Source organism: Acartia tonsa, chromosome 2 (genome assembly GCF_053477335.1).
Source record: "Acartia tonsa isolate MP-2025a chromosome 2, ASM5347733v1, whole genome shotgun sequence".
NCBI classification, from domain to species: Eukaryota; Metazoa; Arthropoda; class Copepoda; order Calanoida; family Acartiidae; genus Acartia; species Acartia tonsa.
The window spans coordinates 3,602,265-3,626,519 of record NC_137261.1 but is presented as its reverse complement, the minus strand read 5'-3'; the positions used below and the strand labels follow the sequence as shown (position 1 = coordinate 3,626,519).

Genomic DNA, 24,255 nt, shown 5'->3' with positions numbered 1-24,255 from the left:
TATGTTCAATAATTGATCGGCAGCAAAGTTTTCAGCCGCTTTACTAAATAGAAAATTACACCATATCGGTTAAGTGTAGTTTTGGCTTTTGTGAAACTGGCGGATTTGGCTGAGGCTGCTTCAAGTTGCGCGGCTAAGAATCTGGCTGAAATTGTACTTACATCCTATAATATAAATTACTAAGGTCTTTTTGTACTAAGCTAAAATTGAAGATTAAAAAATGTTTTAGTGTGGCTTTTTGACCGTTTCACCTTACCCTAGAAGTTAGTGTGGAAGCAACAAGTAATTAATTATAAAACTAACACTATTATTATACTTTTGGAAATTTTTGAATAGTCTAAATAATCTCTATCAATATGATAAAACAAACAGAAACACAAATAATCAGACTTAAAGACTAGCTTTGTTATAATAAATGCTATTTTTGTATAGCAATCACTAAATGTATACTTATTTTTTTAGTTCAATAAACAAGTTATATACTCTGTCTTATCTTTATCCCTTGTAAGTGTGGCACTTTTGCTCTATGCATTCAAATTTACGTCTTCCTACGGGTATAGTCCCTTTCGTTGCAACGCTCCTTAAGGGACGATTCTTCGTTTTTTTCACAGTAGCGTTTCTCCTATTTCTAGCGCATGCTGGGCTCTCTAACCCTTCAGGGCCAATGCCTAACCCTGTATGGCAATCACCTAACCCAATATAACCTAACCTAACCTAAAATAACCTATCAAAAGCCATTGTAAAAGTACAACGAATCACCCCTTAAGGGGCGTTGCCACGAAATGGACTATTCCCCTTCCTACTTATTCACCAATAAATTAACCTTAAAAAGAGGCTCTTTTTGCATGACTTTTAATATTTTTACAGCTAAGACTATTAACATCTCATTTCCGATCGTTCTCTTAGATCTGTACAGGAAAGTTGAGTCATCCTTTATTATTACAATAGGTGGGTTTTTTTATAAAATCCAATCTCTTACTACTTTGCATTTACTATTTATGACAAATTAATTTTCACAGGTTTAAAATAATAACAGGCCTAGACTAATTATTTGAGCTGTCATTTTGTCATTTTTGTCTTATCTTCAAATTATAACAATTTATGAAAACATATTATTTATTTAATTGTTTATTTATGTGAGTCAAAAAAATAGATTTATGAACTATGGATAGAGGTTGATTTATAAATGCAAATAAAAACTATTTTGTAATCCGTAATCCAATATTAAATCCAATGCTCTAATGACAATATTAACCCTTAACGGTCTGGGGGGGCGTTAAACGTCCTCCCCCCTCCGGTTTTTTCTATCTCATTTTCTGTGTGTGAAAGATAAAGAGCCCAAACTTCGTTACTAAAACAAAGCATTTTATCATACCAAAATGCTAAAATATCCTCTAGTAGTACATCCTTATATGAAATACAGGTGTTCAAGTCATTTTCAGGTTACAGGTATGATCCTGCAGGTCCTGATCCTCCAGTTCTCCATAAATCTTTAAAAGGCTCCTGTGGCCGCAATTTTTGACTTAGATAATTTTAAACTTAAGCTTTTCTTACATGTCTACATAAAGTATTAAAATTTCATAAAGATCCGCCGCCGTTTTCACGCCGACCGTCGACTGCGGCGGCTAGCAGCTGCCAAGTACAGCTGCGGCCGCTGAAATTTATTTTTTGTTATTTCTAATGTAAAATTTACATAAAGATAAACATTTTCTGTAAAAAAATTGTTCTTCTAGCTTCAAAAATAAGAAATTACAGCCGTTTGAAATTTTTAAGTAAAAAAAGACCTAAAAACAAAGGTTGTTAAATAAAAGGGTGAAGGAAGCGAAAATTGAGTTAGACTTATAAAAGGTCGGAAATTCATTATCGAACAGGGGACTTGCACAAAAACCCATCTAGCTCTAATAGGAACTGAGATAATAGGGGGCCGATTAAGGTGCGGCAAGGGGCCCGAATGTAAAGGGTTAAGTATTTTTATTTAAACCCTGAAAATATAATAATTAATAGCTCTTTAAAATTGAATTTAAGAAAAGTAAAAATGTCCTATATCCCCAATAGCATTATTTTATAACCCTTATTTCCCAATTCAATACTTCAAAATGTTAAAATAAAAATAAATTAATACCAATGTTTTTTCTAAAAATATTTCTGTCCTATGATTTAACCCCAAACTTCCCTTATTTCAGATTCTAACTTCTGTAGTAGATGGATATTATATTAAATTATTCAACAAAATATATTATAAATAAAGGACACACCAACCGGTATTTATACAAAGATATTACATTATATTCGAATTAAAGGGGAAAAAAATGTATTTTTTGTTTTACAAAGATTACCAAAAAAATATATTTTTGGTATTTCTTCATTAGCCATTGCAAATTTAACAGATCCTGGAATAACTTTTTAGTAATAATTTGAATCTTTTATGCCAATTTTGGGCTGTATTTTAAAAGCTTTCCTTACCCGACAACTTTTTGTAAACAAATGTTGGTTTCTAGTTGGCAAAAAAAAATTTCTATATCCCTGCTGAACTGGAAAGACAGGAATATATAAATAAATTGCAAGAAAAATTATGGATAAAGAAATATTATTCAGATTCTTAAACATATTTTTTTTAAGCATTAAATAAAATGAAAATTTTCTAATACTTTTAAATGAGTGCCTACTATGTGTATTGACATTTGAAGAGTCTTTTTTTAATCACGCTTCAAATGTATAAATGATAAAAAACTGCAATTATCTTTTCTATGGTATTGGAGGATTTATCTTGAAATTAAATCAAACAACCAGGATGGCAACTTACATAAGTATCAAGGCACATAAAAATCATGTTTGGACAAACGAACAAGTTATAGAGTAAATGTTAGGTAGTCATAAAAAGAAAAGGTGAAAAAAATATAATGAAGGTATTGAAAGATATTATAAAATCAATTAACCTTTATAAAAAATATATATTTGTCTTATAAAGTCGCATAAAGGACAGCCTAACGGACTAATTAAGTTATAAACTAGATGCTCTTTAAAAATGGATATCTTTAACAGAAAAAAAATCACCAGTCTATCATATATAGCAGCTGATACAATCAAATTCCTCCCCAGAGTTCTTCGATTTGACAGAACAAAAAATAAATAAAAGAGAAAAAAAACTATGAGGGAATATTTTATTAAAGCCTGATCTCAGTAAAGGGTTAAACCATTGGTCACAGTCAATTACCATTTCCATCCAACCCAAACCTCTCCACTTTTTTATGGCCAATATCTTCATTTCTTGGCGACGTTGTACAGTTACACAGAACCTTTTGACTTTCGGGGTTTTTAATTTTTATCTATTTACATGTAATTCAATCACACATTTTGGTTCTTACGCTACTCTATAATTTGTCTATCTGTTCCTACCACTATTGCGTCCGTAACGGTATGAAGGGAACACATTTTAGTCGCTATTTAAATATATACATTGCCGATTTTTTAGATAACCAACCAATTCCAAAGAGAATCCAATGTAAAACTTACCTTGTCTGTCGGTTCAACGGTCATACAACAAAAGACATATAAATATTTTATTATGAAGGTTTTGTGATTTTTTTACCATTTCTGTATCTTTATTCTAATGATCTCCCTAATTTTTTCTTTTTGTGCTTCGCTACTTATGGTTGTAGTCATACTTCTTAATATTAGTTTGTAGCTTCAAATTTTTGTTTAAAAAACTCTGGACCAATTGGTTATCATCTTTAAGGAGAGCCTTATATAGGTCCTGGGCAGTATTTTTCCTGTGTAAAAGAAGCTAAAACCATACAAAGAATTGGAACATGTAACAAATTTCCAATAACCAACAACATTTTATGACAGGCTCTAGGGGCGTAGTAGTTGGTATTTATAGTATAATTGATGTTACTCACCTAGCCTCTAGAAACTCTATATTCGAAAAGGCTATAAAATTAGTGTAAAACCATTCCAAGGCCTATGTGAAGCTTCCCTCTAAGGGAGAAATCAATCGGTTCAGTAGGTATTAAGATCTTAAGCTCCAGACAATAACCCTTACTACTTCATGTTATAGGATATAAAATACAATATATCTATTTAACCAAGAATACAATGAAGTTTAATTTAAATTCTAGGCAAAGCTTTTGGGAGCACCCAGAGACAAGGGAGAGTTAATATTACATTTAATTTAAATTCTGGGCAGAGCTTTTGGGAGCACCCAGGGACAAGGGATAGTTAATATCATATTTAATTCAGATTCTGGGCAGATCTCTTGGGAGCACCCAGGGACAAGGGAGAGTTAATATCATATTTAATTTAAATTCTGGGCAGAGCTTTTGGGAACACCCAGGGACAAGGGAGAGTTAATTTCATATTTAATTCAAATTCTGGGCAGAGCTCTTGGGAGCACCCAGGGACAAGGGAGAATTAATATCATATTTAATTTAGATTCTGGGCAGAGCTCTTGGGAGCACCCAGGGACAAGGGAGAGTTAATTTCATATTTAATTTAGATTCTGGGTAGAGCTTTTGGGAGCACCCAGGGACAAGGGAGAGTTAATTTCATATTTAATTCAAATTCTGGGCAGAGCTCTTGGGAGCACCAAGGGACAAGGGAGAGTTAATATCATATTTAATTTAGATTCTGGGCAGAGCTCTTGGGAGCACCCAGGGACAAGGGAGAGTTAATTTCATATTTAATTTAGATTTTGGGCAGAGCTCTTGGGAGCACCCAGGGACAAGGGAGAGTTAATTTCATATTTAATTTAGATTCTGGGTAGAGCTTTTGGGAGCACCCAGGGACAAGGGAGAGTTAATATCATATTTAATTTAGATTTTGGGCAGAGCTCTTGGGAGCACCCAGGGACAAGGGAGAGTTAATTTCATATTTAATTCAAATTCTGGGCAGAGCTCTTGGGAGCACCAAGGGACAAGGGAGAGTTAATATCATATTTAATTCAAATTCTGGGCAGAGCTCTTGGGAGCACCCAGGGACAAGGGAGAGTTAATTTCATATTTAATTTAGATTTTGGGCAGAGCTCTTGGGAGCACCCAGGGACAAGGGAGAGTTAATTTCATATTTAATTTAGATTCTGGGTAGAGCTTTTGGGAGCACCCAGGGACAAGGGAGAGTTAATATCATATTTAATTTAGATTTTGGGCAGAGCTCTTGGGAGCACCCAGGGACAAGGGAGAGTTAATTTCATATTTAATTCAAATTCTGGGTAGAGCTCTTGGGAGCACCAAGGGACAAGGGAGAGTTAATATCATATTCAATTTAGATTCTAGGCAGAGCTCTTGGGAGCACCCAGGGACAAGGGAGAGTTAATTTCATATTTAATTTAGATTCTGGGCAGAGCTTTTGGGAACACCCAGGGACAAGGGAGAGTTAATTTAATATTTAATTCAAATTCTGGGCAGAGCTCTTGGGAGCACCAAGGGACAAGGGAGAGTTAATATCATATTTAATTTAGATTCTGGGCAGAGCTCTTGGGAGCACCCAGGGACAAGGGAGAGTTAATATCATATTTATTTAGATTCTGGGCAGAGCTCTTGGGAACACTCATGGTACCCAAGGACAAGGATAATCAAAGTTATATTCCATTCAAATTCGGACCATTAGCCATCCAGCCACCTTATCTAAATTTTAGAGAGAAAAAAAACATATACTATCCCTGAGGAGGGATTTTACACTGCGGGCCTCTATCCATACAGGGTAATCTTACATCTTCTCTTGACCTTTTTTAAAATACAATCAAAATACAATTTTTCAGTTTGTAGTTCATGTGCATTAGGGAAGTACTGCCTAGGATTTTACTAAAATACTGTGAAATTTTTTTCTAAATGTCATATAAAAAATTCAATTTATATACTAGGGTTGTGGTGAGGGGGTATCTCCGAGCAAAGTTTTCAGTCAAATTTTATTTGATCAACCTTTGTCCCTGTGTTGTAAAGTTGAAAGTTAATTGCTGTGCGGGATAAGTTTAACTAATTCTAATGACGGGGAAACACTTGAAATTGATGAGTTGGGCTCACATAATCATACAATTCATATTTTGATAAGATTTATAATCTGTACAACAATCATAACAACACTTTAATGTACCTTTCTAGCACACAAAAGGAAATTATTAAACGTATTTTACAAAAAAGCGTTATTATATTAAGCTGTAGGAAAGTACACTGAAAGTACACAGACATATAATACATTTTAGAGAAGTTTAGGCTAGCATTATAGGTTAATTTTATTTAAAAATATACGATTGTATGACGAGAGATGAATATTATACCAATAAATCTAGTATCAATTTTCCAAAGAAAGGGACGAAACTAATTTTATAAAAGCAGCGAATTAGAAATGTAAATCTAAATTTAAAATCTATTATTACTAGAGACTGTTGAGGGAAACTTGAATATTTTAATTGCTATTCCCCCCCATTGGGAGTAATAAAGAACCATCAACAATATATGTACATATATACAGAGGCGTACACAGCGATTCACCGGGGGGGGGGGGTGAAAAACAGGAAAAGAAGCCTTCCCAATTTTAATTTGTGGTGTTGATACCCCAACCCCCTCTCCCCTATTATATTTCAGCTTTTACAAAAGCCATTTAAATTAATTATTTTTACCTCAGATGACATTTGATTAGACATATCTTACTAAAAAAAAATATGAATTTTAACATATTGATTACAATGAAAGAAAATGAACTAATTTTTGTACAAAAATTTATTATCATATGTACTGTTTCAACATAGAAATTTTAAATTAGTATATGCAAAATTTAGAGTATTCAAATTTTATTTTAAACATATAATACATTGTTTTAGTTTATATTTTATGTGGATATAATAAGATTAGTCAGTAGGATATATAAGTTTTCTGGAATTTTAAAGTTAGGGGGAGATTTGAAATCTGCATCAAATTTTGAGGATTTTTTATAAAATTCGTTTTTTCTATAATTCTTTATCTAAAAGCGGAAATGCAATTTAAGTTAATTAATTTTGGCATCTGTGATTGGTGAATTAAAAAATCTGCGCTCTGATTGGATGGCGTACATCATTCAACCAATTAGAGCGCAGGTAGTTTTAAATCCACCTATCCTATTGGTCAAAATTAATTAACTTAAAATGCATTTCCGCGATTAGATAAAGAATTATACAAAAAACGAATTTTATAAAATATCCTTAAAATTTGATGCAGATTTCAAATCTCCCCCTAACATTAAAATTCCGGAAAACTTATATATCTTATTAGTCAGTGCTTTAGAGAAAAAAGAATCGTCAAACATATTTCAAACAGTGACTTTAGGTCTTGTAAGAATGATGGCAATAATGAAGAGGATAAAGATGACAAAGACGATAGGGAAACCGATGATAAACATCTCATTCACTTTCTTTGCAGACATGTCACGGCTCCTAAATTGTAATAAAGTAACAGGATATTTGACTGTCTGTCTATATCGAAGGATCTCACAACTAAACTTTTTCTTTTTAAATCTAAAAAAATATTGATATATCGAATTAAACCCCCCCCCCCCTCCACAAGTGCCTCTAGACGCCTCTAAGAACGAAGCGCTAGTATCAATAAAAGTAAATATATTAGATGATTTAGACATTCTTCCTACTTCTTTATTTATACAGGAGGAAAAGGTTAAAGCTTTCGTATAATTAGCGCGTTTACTGTAAAAAGACTGTATTTTTCAGGCATAACAACTCTTTTATTGTTTTTAGAAGCTTAACGTGTTTAATAAATAAAGCTGACCACATGGAATTTAAATATTTTATGTCCTGCTTACTTTTTATAAATGTTGTCATTCTTTTTCAATTATTTTACAAAAATGGATATTTTATAAACAAAAAATCAATATTTTTTTCAGCATAGACAAGTTATAAAATAAATTATACCTTGGTTTCAGCGTCTTCTTATTTTGACCTCCTTCTTCAACAAACGCTTTCTGAAAGTCAAAAAGACATTAAATAATAATATTTTAGTGAAATGTTAGAAATAGTTATTTCTCGCATCGTATTATAAACGGCTTTCCGCGGATATAGAATGTACAACTATGAGATTTTTAATCTCATGATTATACATTTTTATATTCGTAGAAAGCTGGTTATAATACGATGCTAGACATAGTTTTTTCGTATGGATGAGAACCGGTTCCTATCAACCGGATTCGAATGAATACGAGAAAACTCTTTCTCTTGGCTTCTTTATATTTATTTCATCTTTAAGAATTGCTGGATATATCACACATATGCCAAAGAGTATGTTTACTAAAACAACTTTAAGTAATTTGTTTATTGGCGAATTTAAAACTTTAATAACAATAAAAAAAAACTCAAAAACTGTTTTAATGACAAATTTTTTAAAGTTAATTTTGTATTGGCAAATACTTTTCTTATTTTACTGTTCTTATTGTTATTGTTTGTCTATTGTTTGTTAATAACTTTATAAATTTACCTTAATTGTTGGAAAAGAATCCCTGTTATCTTTAACCTTCTTATCCTCCTTTTTTCTAAAAAAAAAATACATTAACTTTCAATATCATTAAAAGAAAATAATCTTGGTAACTTAGAACTTAACAGAATCAGAAAATATACACTAGGTATAGAACCATTTATTGAAAAATAAGACCATAAAAAAAACATATTTATTACAAGATAATAAGACATATTTTAGGTGCGAAGCTACTCTATACAGCTTCTGTCGTTCATTTTGTATTCAAGAGAAGCCTGAGCTTTAATAGAAGTGAAGATAATTACTTTTCTCGTATTCATTCGAATCCGGTGGATAGGAACCGGTTTTTAATCTTATAATTGTACATTCTATATCCGCGGAAAGCCGTTTATAATACGATACGAGAAATAACTATTCTCGTATTTATTCGAATCCGGTGGATAAGAACCAGTTCTCATCCATACGAAAAAACTATGTCTAGCATCGTATTATATCCAGTTTTCTACGAATATAAAAATGTACAATCATAAGATTAAAACCAGTTTTTTTAGCCCGTGCCTTCGGCACCTCGGGGCTAAAAAAATGGTTTTAATCTTATAATTTTACATTCTATATCCGCGGAAAGCCGTTTATAATACGATGAAAGAAATAACTATTCCTTACTTCCTAATATTTTCAAACAGCTTTGCTACTGTTAGAAGAAGTATTCCTAGTTTTATTACTAATAATTTTGAAACAATCTTTACATTTACTTTGACCATGGAACGGACTTACAAACTTACAACAATTTAGAATAGATGCTATTTTTTCTTTCTTTTTATCTAAATTGGTAATTATTTTCTGAAATTGATACTAACCTAAGATAATCTACAACAATATGTACAGTAATGTTAACAGCTGTACTGATGACGAAGAACTGTAGCCAGAGATCAATAACCTGTAACAAATAATCAAATCAAAATTTTAAAGAATTTTAGTTTTGATTATTTCTAATTGGTAATATCTATAGATTCTAGGTTTTTTAAATTTTTAGTATCAAATTATTACATTAAATCTGATACAATCTGAAAATGAAAGATTTTCAGTGGATGAAAGAAAAAAAAAGTAATGGAAAGAAAACGACAGTTTCGTCGTATTTTCACAGTAGCTTTTCTTCTATTTCTAGCCCCTGTGGGGGCTCTTAACCTGCGGGGTATTCGTTAACATTTTTCTAATCTAAAATAATTTATTTAAAGCTACTGTGAAATACGACGAAACCCGCTACTTCGTTTACTTTCAATAATTCGAAAAATATTTATTAAATTTCTCGCATAAGGTATTTGAAATATATCACGATATTTTTTAAAGCAAAGTTTAACTATGATTAGGGTCCGTCCGTCTATTCTTAATGAATAGCTCTTATCGTTGATTTAGGAATGATTTCAAACTTAACAGGATGATTATGGTAAGTAACAGTTAGTTACAATTCAAATACCTAATAATCAATACTAAAAAGAACGTATGTCCCTTTTAACATAATGAATTTTAGTTTTTTTTATTATGTAATATAACTATCATAATGCATAATGTTATAAGCGAAGCATTTCTATAATGAAGTCTAAAGATTATGTATGTCTATATTAATGTTGGTTTTCTGATCATCCTGTTATCCTTTATTTTAATTTTACCTTAAAGTAAGAAGTTCTTGGAAGGTCTTCAGTATAAACTGAAGTCAAAGTAGCCAACACAAGCAAACCAGTAAGAGATCCCATAAACCTAATTAAATTATAAACTATTTGAAATTGAATGAATAAAAAGGTCACAGGAATGTGTAAAATTAGAAATTTAAAATCAATTCTCAAAAATGACATTTACAATATTTGTTGTAATTTGCTTTCAAAATCTTATTGATGCTTAACATTTTTTCATAAATAAACATGCTTTACTTGGCAGTCGTAATCTAAGCAGCAGTCGCCTTTAGTCGCAGTTTTAACGCATATTAGAATTGACCAAGCCGCCCTTATTATTATTCTTCAATAATTAACTTGAACTAACCTATCATTAAAATCATCAATATTGATGAAGAAGGTAGAGTATGCAAGCATCCCGAGAATAAATGTCGTCAGAAAAGATTGAGTGATGTAAAAGAAGAAATCTCTCTCTATCACCAACACCAATGTCTGAAATATAATAGATATCAATTCTATAGAAATAAGTTTATAAATAAACCTATGGAAAAAAAATAGGAACAAAAACAAAATAAGATTAGATAAAAGCAGTTTTTTGCTAGTTTTGTTATCGATTTTATGTATGATTTTAGGACTATAAATGAAATAGAAATATTAAATTGTAAAAATAGATAATAAGCAAAGTACTTCTTTTACAAATAGAAAAAAATTTTTTATTTGTCTCTTGTACCCTTTTGATGTTACTTTTTGAAAACAAATATTTGACGCATATGTTCTTAAGCCAGGAGTTCCTTGTTCTTTACTGGATCTCGACCTTATCAGATTATTTCTTGGCCTTCTTAGACAGATAAGTTCAGCCGTTCTGCCACTAGCAGCCTATGTAGTTCTTAGTTTTTGAGGAGTGTCGATTCCAGCAACTATAACATTTACCTTTGTTGATCTTTTAGCGTCTGCTGGTCCATCAATTAGTTGAATGTCTGTTATGGAAAATTCCACCATTTTCTTATTTCCACCATAAGTTAGGTTACCTATTTAAATATTATGTGTAATGTATTTATTTTTTATGCAATAAACTCATAAGATAACTTCCTATTACTTAAAAAACGATTTACCCGGTACAAGCTGAACTACATCACTGGTCGCTGTCCGCATCTTGAAATGCATCACACACCGCTGAATCAAATATACATTGAATATTATCCAGTACTAGACATAAGTATCACTTAAGCTTATTATGATCCCAATTAACAATCTGCTATGCCTAACCCCTGTGGTTGGTTCTAACTTTGTGGGTCCTAAACCTACAGTGACCTAACCCTGCGGGGCTACCTAGAACTTACTACAACCTATATTATATACCCTACTGGTTACATAATGGTTTTAGGCTAGTAACTTATCCTATTATATAAAGTAGTAAGCGTACCGCTGAACCGATTTTGTTCTCCTTTACAGTGAAGCTTCTTATAGGTCCTGGGAAGGTTTTAAACTATTTTTGGAGAGGGTGTCTTCACCCCTCTCCCCCCCAAAAAATATTTTTGTACTCTTTTGAAACTCTAATTTAAAATGGGATGAGGTCGACTTTTCTCCCTCTTACCTTAAGGGCCCCTAGAGGCTTCTAGGGGCGTAACCGCTAGTGATTAAAATAAATCAAAATAATAATCGTAATTTTCTAAATTAAACTTTCTTTCTTTTCTTCAAGCAGACAAAAAATATTATTAAATTGCAGTACTTAAAATAAATGTACTTTAGAACAATTTTATTAAATGTTTCATTTATTATGTTTATTGTGTCTAGTCTATATGATGTTCTATATGATGATTATACATTCTTATATAAAAGTAAGGGAATGTAAATCTGTTTGTATGTATGTATCTGTTGCTTAAGAACTGTATAACCACTGGACTATCATAGTTCTCCATTAAAAATAAGCTTTTTATAGGTACAGAAAATTATATTGACTATTTTGGGGAAAATTGCCCCTAGAAATAAATGCCATCCCGTAAAAAAACTAAAATCAAAAGTGGAGGTTCGACTCACCTCCCCTTTTCTTCAAGTACCTATAGAGCTCTCTAGGGGCGTAACTGCTAGTTCTTCTAAGTGTTGTTCATGTGAATGTATTGAACTGTATGAATATTTGTTTTGAATGATAAATTGTTTATTATAATCATCATTAACTCAATATATTCTAGAAAATTAATGCTTGTTTTTAATAAGTAATATCTATCCTCCTTTCAAGCATATAAATTATAGCAAATTTGTAGTTTGCAAGCAAAGCATTTCTTAATTTAGTCCTAGTAGTCTGTTTAATAATTGGGAAAATTTACAGAAGCAACTATGAAGGCCTATTTTGCAAATCTGCCGACATAAATTAACAAAGGGAGAGGTAGGTTTCGGGTAAAATCCGTAAAGGTTATGTGTTATAAGTTAAAAACAGTAGTAGAACAATAAAAATTTATTTTAACTTTTAAAAAAATTTGTCTATAGTTCTTTTCAATAAGAAATACACATATTTAGTGAATATTATCGTTCTACTACTATTTTTAAGCCTTAAAACACACACCTTTACGGATTTTACCCGAAACCTACCTCTCCCTTTGTTCTTTAGTGGATATTAACCCTTAGATTTTTGTGTTCTTCAAAGCCTCGCAAAGTCAAAAGATAATATCATATAATTTTTGTCTGTATTTTTAAAATTAATTCATTTAATTTGGTTTTCATAATCCCGTTTTAAAAGAAAAGCAAGAATAGGAAATTAATTATTTTGAAACAAGCATAACAATTAAGGCAAAAGTTATATAATCTAATATACAAAAAATATTTATTTATAATTTATAAAATCGAGGAAAAGGTAGCTGAGTATGTATGGGAAGGTGTTAAACCAATCCATAGGTAAATGAAAGACCTACAAATTTGGGGGGAAGATTGATAAAACGGCTTCTCTGAATAACTTATGAATTTCTTTCGTATTAAAGTAAATAAAATAAAAAATCTATATTAACAATATTTCTATGCGTAGATATCTTGATTTAATTTTATTTGGTTGGAAGAATCTTACCTGGGTATCAAAGGGAAAGTAATGAAGATCAAATTCACAAAAGAACTCTGCATATGACCTAAAATATAAAATGTTAACAATGATAGCATTTTTCGCTAAAGCAAAGCTTTAAAATCAGAAGGTAGAACAAACGAACATTAATACTTGTAGAGTGTCGGCTTAATTCGCAGAAAGCCAAATTTATTTATTTTTAATTTTGTAAATTTGTTGCGCTATTGCGATTTACCAAAAATATATACTACCTTGAAGACATGACCAATGAATTGTATAGTCCTGAGTATCTAAATTCTTCCACAGCTTGAGTTGGATCAAATGACTTTCCTGTTCCATTCTTTTCTATTCCAATCCTTAATCAAATATTTTATTTACCTTTCTCTTTTTGAAATAACCAGTGGCTCCACCTTATTTAAATTTTAATATACATAAAGATACTTCACTATAGATACCAGCTGCAACTCCTATAGAGGCCTCTAGGGACACTTGAAAAAAAAAGGGGGGGGGCAGGCCTTCCACTTATAATCATAATTTTAAAAGGACAAGAATTTTTTACATACCTTCCCAAGACCAATGCATGCAAAGCTTTACTATAAAGAAGAACAATATCGGTTAAGAGATTAGTGAGATCCACAGACAGATATAAATAAATTAACAGAGAGACGTAAAACAAATAAATGTATGTTTAGAATCTATCTTTTACTTTTAATTACCTTCTAAAAGGTTCCTCAGTGGTTCTACCAGTTTTAGCATTATCCAAAAATACATTAGGCTTCCAAATTGTTGCTTTCTCCTCTTCATTCAACAAATTCTAAACAAAATATTAAGTATACATTGTAATTGACCAATAGTAAAATGTGTATTGGCCTATCATTGGTATTTTGTAATGTATAATTTTTATAGGCAATATAAGCTGTTTAAATGTCGTGAAAAGGACTATACCCAAACTTTTTGATTCACCAAGAATGATAAACAAAAATACCCCTTTTATTGGTTGAAAAGTTTTATTCTCTACTAGTTTAAAACAAGCAATTAAAATACTTTAAAATAATCACTAGTTGTCAAGCCTATGAAAGAGATTATATGTTTACAGTTCAATGTCCCCTTCCTCCATGTATATTACCTGATAAAAATTGTCCTTCAAATTTAGAAAAGTGATTCTTTTATCCTTCCAGACCAGCTTGGTGTTCAAACTGATTCCAATGAGCAAGTCCTTTCAATGAGTAATGGATTGATTGAGTCTTTTAGAAAATACCCATTTATTTATTTTTAATAGTAATTGTCATCAATGGGCAAAATTTCCTTTTCTAGTCTTCCTTGGTCTTACATAGATATACATTAAATTCTATGCTAACTAAGAAATTAGCCTAATAACTTAACCTAACTCATAACGTATTATCTTTTTTGCTACTGAAAGGAGTTGAGGAAATATTTCTGTAGGAAAGATCTCTAAAACGACCAAAGAGTATGAGCAGAATCAGTCAATTCCTGCCTTGAGTTCAACTTTATCCACAAGAACCTCTAGTTCCAGAGTAACTTGCAGTGCCTTTTCACCAGTGGGTGGTAACTGGGAGTCATATTCAGCTATAAAAACAAATTTAAATTTAATATAAAAAATTTAATCTTCAATCAGCGTGCACAGTATTTTGCCAGGGAGGTGTACAACCATGTGGGATTTTAAAATGTAAAGGCAAATTTTCCTTATATCTTGTTTTGAAACAAAATTTATATTTATAGAACTATCTTCAATGCCAAACATTTATTGTGTCGAATTAAGGAATCCTAAGGTATAACATACGCCACCCCCTCCCCTCTCCCAAAAAAAATTAGTAAGGGACACAGCATATGAAAAAAACACAGTAATATACTTACGTGGTAATAGAATAATTGAACAGTTTCGTTCATCAGATCCATCATTACAATCAATATTGATATCACATCGCTTGTCTAACTGTACACATGCCCCATTGTCACAGGTAAACTCAGTTTGGTTGCATCTTAATTAACAAGAAACATTGGAAGTTAAATAGTAGTTAAGTTATTACTATTCAAAAAATTTATATAAAAAGGTCTATGAAACTCTCAGACAAAGATTAAAAATACCACAGATTTACTTTCTACATTAAAGTAGCTTAGCCATATCAATCATAACATAAAACCTGAACAAAACCCTAAAACAATCAATATCTTTATCGCCTTTTAGGTTCAAAGAAGGAAACTCGCTCTTTGTCTGGAAGGTGATAGGTTCGAATCTCGGCCCAACACCTCGTCATGACCAAAGATTTTAAAAGTGCATGGTTAGGACATCTAGTCTAAGGTCGTGCAACAAAAGTGTTGGTAGTCTAAAGTGCGCGTGAACATAGATATAATCATGAACAGCAATTAAGCAAGGTTTAGTTTAGAGATGCACCAAAACAACATCTTGTGGTTTATCCCGACCTCATAGGCTATCTTCAGGCTAACAAGTTAAAAAAAAAGCACTACTGTTATCACTCTGATTAGGTAACAAGGATATCTAATATTCAAAGTAGCTAAAGTCACAAAATATGACATAAAATTAATTTGTTAACAAAATTTTAAAATAACATTTCTTTAAATTCAACTGAATCGCATTTACGCCTATTTAACGTATTTTTATACATCTCTATAAAAAATATAATTTTAGAGTAAAATTTTTATAAAATATGTAGCTAGAATATATTTGATGTTTAAAACCTTATAAAATATGCAAATATTTGAAACACTCTTACAAAATATTATTTATTCATCTATTCTTTAGGTATCTACAATTTTTTGTGATATTTTAAATAATTCGAGTATACAGGACAATTTTACCCAATAATTGCGAGGCCTTTTGTTACTTCACTATACCTTTGATTCTTTTGGAGAAAAAAAAAGTAATGGGGGGGGGGGGGTTGAATTTGAAAAGAAATTAAAGTGGAGTGCTTTCGCCCTTTTCATAGTTACTGATGATTTTTGAGAGATGAACAGACATTAATTGACAACACCGACGGAAGTCCCTAATTCTGCAGGGCTTATCAATCCGTAACCTAACTTTGCCTAATGCACACTAAACCACTAAGATATTATTTTTCATAGATAGCATCCCCCTCTCTTATTTTAAAATATGCTAGGGTGGTATGTTTTTTTATTAAGTAGTCAATTGCATTCATAGTTTGAGTATTAAGATCACAAAACCTCATACATGTTTTTTTATCCTGTAACGGAAAACAACTTAACGTAAAGACTCGTAGAGTAGTTTTAATATTAAAATTTAGTGTTTGATAGAAGAGATATATGAGTGCAGTGACTTGTAAGTTATTTACATCACCACCTAGCTGCTGTTCATCTTGATTATGGAATAGCTTTACTGTGAAGCAGTGCATTGGTGAGCACAGCGTTTTAACAGGAAGGTGTGAAAAAATTATATGGTAAAAAAAAGGGGAAGAAGGCCTTCTTAATTTAATTTTAAGGAGGATTTAACAAGTTTTTGCGCCAAGAAAAAGACATTTATTATATCCTTTCTAATTTGGACTAATCTATTGTTAAACGAGTAAATAACTAAATACCTTGTAAGAGTAAGAAATGTTTTCCTGGGCTCGGCAATGTGGAAACATTCAGCATCGACCATATCCCATTCATATCTGATTTTAAAAGAAGCTATTAAGAGTGTCTATAAAAAAATGACGTCTTACAGTACAAAGGACCAATCATAGGCCAATATATAAACTAAATTACCAACGGCAGGCTAGTATACATTTTTTTGGCCAATGGCAGGCCAGTATGACGTAATTTGTATAGGCGCTATAAAAAAAATTAAAATAGTTCTTTATCGTAAAGTTGCGTGTGTGTGTTTTACTTTGGCAGATAGGCTAATAGTAATCAGAGCTCAATTACAATTCCTCGGGTTTCAAAAATGTTCACTTGATAGAATATAGATAAAAAATATTTTCAATATATATATTCCACTTTTCGACACAGAATTTTATTGGTAAATTGCATATGTACTTTTAAAGTTGAGTTCAGTCTCGGTCTACTGAATTATTTAAGAACCTTGAAGAATTACTTTAAAAATGTTCTAACCTTCCAACAGGATATGTCATATTAGTTCCATCTTTCAGGTATCCATAGGTTGTCGGAAACTGAAGGTGTTTCAACTCCCACCGAGATTGGTTACCATTCTTGAATATTTATTTTATTTCAATCAACATATCCCTTCAATCACAAAAAATTACGTTCTTGATGCATTTTTTTCGCAAATCAAAATATCAAAACAAATATTTCATTTGAATTATTATGTCTAGCTTACAAATAATTATAAATTACAATATATTTACTTCTTAATAATATAAATAGCTTGTTTGCATGTATCAAATTTAAATATTTTGTTTGGATTAAAATCATATTCATTTGAAGACTTCCAAGCTAATTAATACTATTTATGCATGCATAAACGCATTAGTTAATTAAATATAAAGTTTATGTAATGAAAAGAAAAGAAAAATTGCAAAAAAAATATTTTTGTAACAAACAAATATTACTCATATTTTACTTAAAGGCTTATGTACAATAACAAATGCACAAAATGGAACAATAGGAATTATAAAATTACCAAATGTCTGTCTTTCTAAATATTCTATGTAGGTGTGCATGTATGTTTACTAAGATCACGTAGACCGCTCGACTGATCGTTACACAAAGTTCAGGGAAGAACAGGAAATGGAATTGAAGGGGGGTGGAGGGTGACAAATAAAAATATTCAAACTAGATAAAATAAAAATAAGAAAGAAGAATTCGGATAAAAAAGGTTAGGGATACAGTGCTTTTTAGAAGACTGATATGATATTGAAATATTTTATTAATTGAATCTAAAATCAGTATTTTTGTAAAATAATTTCAATTAATGTTAGTTTGACTTTGACATCACATTTAACACAATTACTATCTGATTTAGTTATTACATGTAATATTGATTGTTTCAGACGTCGCGTCGTTTGTATCGCGATTTTAAGAGGGTGTGTGACCGCTTTTGTGTTTCTTTGTCGGGTGAATGACAGTAACCATTTTAGAACGGGAAATTAATCCATAAACAGGCTAATAAAATCTTTCAAGTATTGGTTGTCTACTGGATGTTACTTACATAATACCCAATGCATTTTTATAGAAATCTAAATGTTGTACAAGATTCTTAAGGATTTAAAATGAAGTAAAGGTTTTTTCTGAAATTTACTAAATTGAAAATAAAGTGGTGAGGTAGTTTTTTAGGTCAGGTAAGATTTTATTGAGTACTTAGGATCCTGCTTGGTTAGGTCACGGAAAGGCATACGGAATAAAAAATAACTATTAGGGAGTATCAGTGCTTGGCAAGCTTATTAAGGGAAATTACCAGTATTTTCAACAGTCTTTCTAAAAGAAAAAATATCAAAGATAAAGATTTTAATTGTATTTGGCTAAACATTTCTTTTGTTGTACAGTTTTATATGTTTGTTAATAAATAAAAAGGCCTTCAAATACATCAATTAATAAAGACATGTATACAAATAAATAACAACATTCAATGTGAAATAGTATTCAATTCATGAAATATGTATCTACTCCATTGAGGTTCTATTTACTTTTGTTGAATGACATTTATGTAGGTTTTTAGTACTTTTCCATTTAAGAGTGTTGCTACTATATAACTTATGTATCTGTCGTCAGTCTGAACACCACTTTATTATGCTATGGTATAACAGAATACTGAAGGTAAATGTGAATTACTTGGCAACTAAATATTTAATCTTGTATATTTTAATTAATCTATTCTATTCCTAACTAATTATTGTTGTCATCTTTGTCCTTTTTGATAAATTTCAAAACATTTATTTCTCATAACTTTAAAGTAATATGTTAAAATGGTTGATATATTTAATTACTTTATTTAAATAGACATTTTAAAAAATAAGTTTTTTACCTTGCTTATAATATTTGAAGAAAAAATGTTAAACTATATGTCAATATTGTGTTTTTTAAATAAATCAATTGTAATCAAACAATGAAATTTCTATAATTCTAAAGATTATTGTGTTTCTTTTTTATTCAAATATATAGCTTTTTATATATCTTTTTATTCCTTTTTGTTTTTTATTTGGAAACAATGTAATACAAGTTGCCATCCTTGTTTAATTTAGTTTATTTGGATGCTGTGAGTATTGGTGCAAAAAATGGGGACAAATTTTAAATTGATTTGACGGGGCTGTTTATTTACGTCACAAGTAAAGGAAAAGAAAAGGGAAGGAGGAAAGAAACCCCCTAGAAAAGAGATGGGGATATGACGTCACACGCCAAAACAATTTGAAATTTGTCCCCATTTTTTGCACCAATACTCACAGCATCTTTATTTGAATTACCCAGGTAATTTTAGAGTTGACGTCGCCCTTGTAGAAAATTCTTGAAGCATTCTCCTTGCCTGGTTCTATCACATATTCTCTAACAAATATAAATAAATTAAAAGCGAAAATCTATGATTTAAATAAAATTTAGATATCTTTGCTTGGGAAAAAAATATCCTCCCACAAAAAGAATTTATGGATAATTTTGTTTTACAAATTGAGCTCTAAAATGATTAACAATGTATATAGGTTATATGTACGTGGATATACTGAGAAGGAAAAATTTGTCGTCAATTTAGCTGGCTCATATGGACCTCATTTATTGGCCAGTTCGCTTATCCAGTAGATGAGGAGGGGATAGGGAAAAGAGGTGAATGGGGAGTATCGTTATTTTAGCCAACCTCAAGTATTACTTTATCAGAGAACACAAAAAATCTGGTTAAAAATTCAAGTAATGATATACCGATACAAATAACCTACATACACTGTTACCGACAATTCGCTCTGGTTTCACATTTCTAGTGAATTTACTATTATAAGAATTAAACAATTTTATAAAGTAGCTTTGCAGATGTTTAATCCTTGTTTTAATGATAAAATACTTACACATCGAGTAGACTTTCTTTGCAGAGCCCTCTAATTCTATATTCTGGTCGGAATTCTTTAAACTCACACATTGTACACACCCTGATTAAGAAGACTATTAATTGACCTGGCTATGTAAATTGTAAAAAAAAACAAGGATGACAACATCCATAAAAGCGAAGCACTGAAACGGTAGGACAAACGGACACTAACACTTGTATAGTGTCAGAACTGAATAATCAGAATATAAATGTATAAATGTCGAAGAAAAATGGAAGTGAAATTGTTGAAAAACTGCTTGATACAGAAAAATATTTATGGACATACTTACATTTTAGGACTTAATTATAGAGTTGCTTCGCTTGTAATATTGTACTTTGTTGTCCCAGGAATCAGTATACCAAAAATCAGATCAATCGGATTATTAGATCACATAAAAATTTGTTGTTAAAAAAGTAAAAAAATCAACATGTTTAAAATGGACGTACGGACATTCTAGTTATGAATATAGAGTTGCTACGCTTTCTAAATCGTACCTAACTACTACAGGAATCACCATGCAAAGTTTGAAATCAATAGGACAATTCTAACATGCCTAAATTAGCGAAAAAAGCTATCCGTTACGGACGGACGGACCAACCCTAATTATAGAAAAGCTTCGCTTTTGAAAATATTTTAGGTTAAAAGATAAAGAATTGGAGGTTGAAACGGATACATTTACTCTTTTTATTTATGAAAAAAGAGATAATTTAAGAATTTTCGTGTAATCGCAGTCTGAAGTATTAGAATTTAAACCATATCTTAAATTTTTGACGGATTTTTATAATTCTTTTGTATTCTTTTTATTTCATTTTTAAGGAATCTCAAATATTTGAAGAAGAGGATTAGTATAAAATCTTCTGTAAAATTTTAATGATATTTTATAGTGTGTAATAGTCTTATTTTAAAGGGCTCGGCAGCAGTGAACATAAGCCGCCAATTAACCTATTTTGGGACTAAAAATACTGAATGGTTGGATTGCCATATATGGAACAGTTTTAGGCATCCGCCTTTTTTTTAAGTTCTATAAAGTCGATCTTCCTATGGATTACAGTTTTTTAGCATAAAAAGGTTTTAGGTTTTTTAATCATATGTTCATTTAGAACAAAACAGAATAAAAACCAAAGTAAATTTCGGGCTTAGCTCATATAAATTACCTGAAAGGATTTTGATCATTGCAAACTGAGGACGACCAGAGACCTCTATCACCAACACCTTAAATTGAAACCATAAACATTATCAAGGACCTCTTACAAATAGTATCAAAGTAAAAAAGCAGAGGGGGCACGAACTATAAGTAACTCTACACACGGAGTTGGGAACCCTGTACCGATTTTCATTCTTTGAATATCAGCAACTAGCGTTGGAAATATAAACACAGCCAATTTGCCACAAAAAAAAAGCAGAAAGCAATTTGCCAGGAGATTAAAAGTTCCCACCCCACAACAGGTATTTATCTGGGTTATACATCTATATTTATACATTTAATAGTGAATTGGATGTACTTATGTAAACCCCGAACCACTTCATTATGCAATCTACATTTTCCTGGATATTTTGTCTACGGTAGTCCATAAGTGTACAGCTTTACAGTACATTGTTTCTATTTGTTAAAGCAACACGTATGATAAAAGAAAAAGATTCTTTTTAAAGTAAAATGCTTATATTTCAATCAAAATCTATATTTTTGTATTTTTTACCGATCCACGTCATTATGCAAATCAAAAGAAAATCAATGAGAAAACGTTTGTTTTGCACCTTTCTCCAATTTTAAAAAATGATTCTGATAAAATAGCAATATTTTAAGGGATTTATGCATTAATTATAATGAAAAACAGTTTAAGGTAGATTTTAATGATTTTTCTAAATAAGAAATAATTGAAAAAAAGAAATTCTAACCTTATCACTTTAGAGGACAGCTGCTGACCCCCAGTCTTATGGATGAAGCTAAATACATGTTAAAGATAAAAATTACCCTGAAAAGTATACAAAAATGTTTTTTGATGTGTTAAAAAAATCCATTTTAAAATCTTGATTTTGAGGATGATGGCCTTTAAGATGCTCTTACTGGTGGTGAAGGTGAGCTAAATGTTATCTAAGTACATGACCATTACAACAACTTGTCTATTAACCTATGTACCATTTTTTGTAGTCATAGCAGCCTCCAGTGGAGCCTCTCGACATGAAATATAACCATTATCTAAAAACTACATTATTTACTTTATGAATTTTAGTAATTAAAATTGCAATTTTTTTCTTTTTTAATATTGCTTGGCTGGAGGCTGCTATGACTACAAAAATTGGACCATAGTTCAATATATAAGTTTTCTTCAAGGGCATGCACTTTGATAACATTTAGCTCACCATCACCACCAGTAAGAGCATCTTAAAGGCCATCATCCTCAAAATCAAGATTTTAAAATGGATTTTTTTAACACATCAAAAAACATTTTTGTATACTTTTCAGGCAAATTTATATTTTTTACATGTATTTAGCTTCATCCATAAGACTGGGGGTCAGCAGCTGTCCTCTAAAGTGATAGGGATAGAATTTCTTTTTTTCAATTATTTCTTATTTAGAAAAATCAATAAAATCTACCTTAAACTGTTTTTCATTATAATTAATGCATAAATTCCATAAAAAATTGTTATTTTATCAGAATTATTTTTTGAAAGTGGAGAAAAGGGCAAAACAAACGTTTTCTCATTGATTTTCTTTTGATTTGCATAATGAAGTGGATCGGTAAAAAATACAAAAATATAGATTTTGATTGAAATATAAGCATTTTACTTTAAACAGAATCTTTTTCTTTTATCATACGTGTTGCTTTAACAAATAGAAACAATGTACTGTAAAGCTGTACACTTATGGTCTACCGTAGACAAAATATCCAGGAAAATGTAGATTGCATAATGAAGTGGTTCGGGGTTTAGTTGTATAAGTTAGTATAGAAAACTGTTTGAAAGAAGTATTTGTTTACCTGTTTTGGTGTAAAGAAAAGCACAATTATCCGACATTCTATCTCCTTGCCAGTTAAAAAACTTGACGTTTTCACCAGCCATGCTCTAAATGAAAAAAATATTATTTTCCAATTATAACTTGTCTAAATTTATGGTGGGTTGGTCCGTAGGTCCATAACTTATAGCTTTGATCACTAATTTGGGTATGTTAGAACAGTCTTTTTAATTTTAAACTTTGTATTAAGATTCCTTTTACAATTGGGTTTAATTTGGCGTAACAAATTAAATTATCCTTAACAGAAACTTTTTGGTATACTCTTAATATTAATTTTTAACTTGAAAAAACTATGTCTAGCTTCGTATTATATCCAGCTTTTTACGAATATAGAAATGTACAAACATTAAAACCAGTTTTTTTATCCTGTGCCTTCGGCACCTCGGGGCTAAAAAAAACTAGTTTTAATCTCATAATTGTACTTTCTATATCCGCGGAAAGCCGTTTATAATACGATGCGAGAAATAACTATTCTCTCTTTTTTTAACTTTCTGTTTTCCGTATATTTTGGACATCATTGATATTGTTCAGTTCGTGTCTAAGGTTATGTTAAAGTGCAGTGTATTCTGTAGCATTATTAATTAATAGATATTTATTACATCGTATTATAGACAGAAAAAAAATAAAAGATTTATACCAGAAACTGTAATTATTTCTATTTTTTTAACATTAAGGAAAATTTTTCTGTAATACGATGCTACACATAATTTTTCATTATTACTGAGAAGCGGTTCTAATTAAACTGAAATTGACCGGTTTCGAAGCCATACTTAAAATTACCTTCCAACCAGTTTTATCATTTTTGATGCCGACCCAGATGGTTTTTCCGCTCTTGAGATGTGCCTCACACTTGGTATAATACTGGGTAGCTATAGTTGTCACATGGTCGTTCTCAGTTTTATTCTTGGGTAACACAACCATCCCTCCTAAATGTAAAATACAGATCCTTGTTAATGTAGTTTTATATGATGTCTGTAATTTAAAGGTACAAAAATAATAGATATAGAATAAACGTTGATGTTATGACAGGAACACAGTAAAAGTGTCTGACTGATTATGACGTAACAAAAAAATAGCCAAT

The 24,255-nt window shown here is 30.8% G+C and overlaps 1 protein-coding gene across 1 annotated transcript in view; it reads right to left on the bottom strand.

The window, feature by feature from the left end:
* Positions 1-7,135: 7,135 nt before the first annotated feature.
* Positions 7,136-24,255, bottom strand: part of LOC145334076 (uncharacterized) — a 31,016-nt gene continuing 13,896 nt past the window's right edge. Inside the window, exons 11-31 of the mRNA XM_080179362.1 lie at positions 23,955-24,100; positions 23,140-23,224; positions 21,316-21,373; positions 20,141-20,221; positions 19,553-19,631; positions 17,247-17,344; positions 16,733-16,807; positions 15,036-15,160; positions 14,656-14,747; positions 14,287-14,376; positions 13,877-13,974; positions 13,412-13,516; positions 13,170-13,227; positions 11,227-11,287; positions 11,045-11,142; positions 10,482-10,606; positions 10,115-10,202; positions 9,305-9,384; positions 8,451-8,505; positions 7,892-7,941; positions 7,136-7,402 (exon numbers count right to left, since the gene is read on the bottom strand). Of these exons, the coding sequence (XP_080035488.1) occupies positions 7,279-7,402; positions 7,892-7,941; positions 8,451-8,505; positions 9,305-9,384; positions 10,115-10,202; positions 10,482-10,606; positions 11,045-11,142; positions 11,227-11,287; positions 13,170-13,227; positions 13,412-13,516; positions 13,877-13,974; positions 14,287-14,376; positions 14,656-14,747; positions 15,036-15,160; positions 16,733-16,807; positions 17,247-17,344; positions 19,553-19,631; positions 20,141-20,221; positions 21,316-21,373; positions 23,140-23,224; positions 23,955-24,100 (1,871 nt within the window). The 3' untranslated portion in view covers positions 7,136-7,278. The remainder of the gene's footprint in view (positions 7,403-7,891; positions 7,942-8,450; positions 8,506-9,304; positions 9,385-10,114; positions 10,203-10,481; positions 10,607-11,044; positions 11,143-11,226; positions 11,288-13,169; positions 13,228-13,411; positions 13,517-13,876; positions 13,975-14,286; positions 14,377-14,655; positions 14,748-15,035; positions 15,161-16,732; positions 16,808-17,246; positions 17,345-19,552; positions 19,632-20,140; positions 20,222-21,315; positions 21,374-23,139; positions 23,225-23,954; positions 24,101-24,255) is intronic.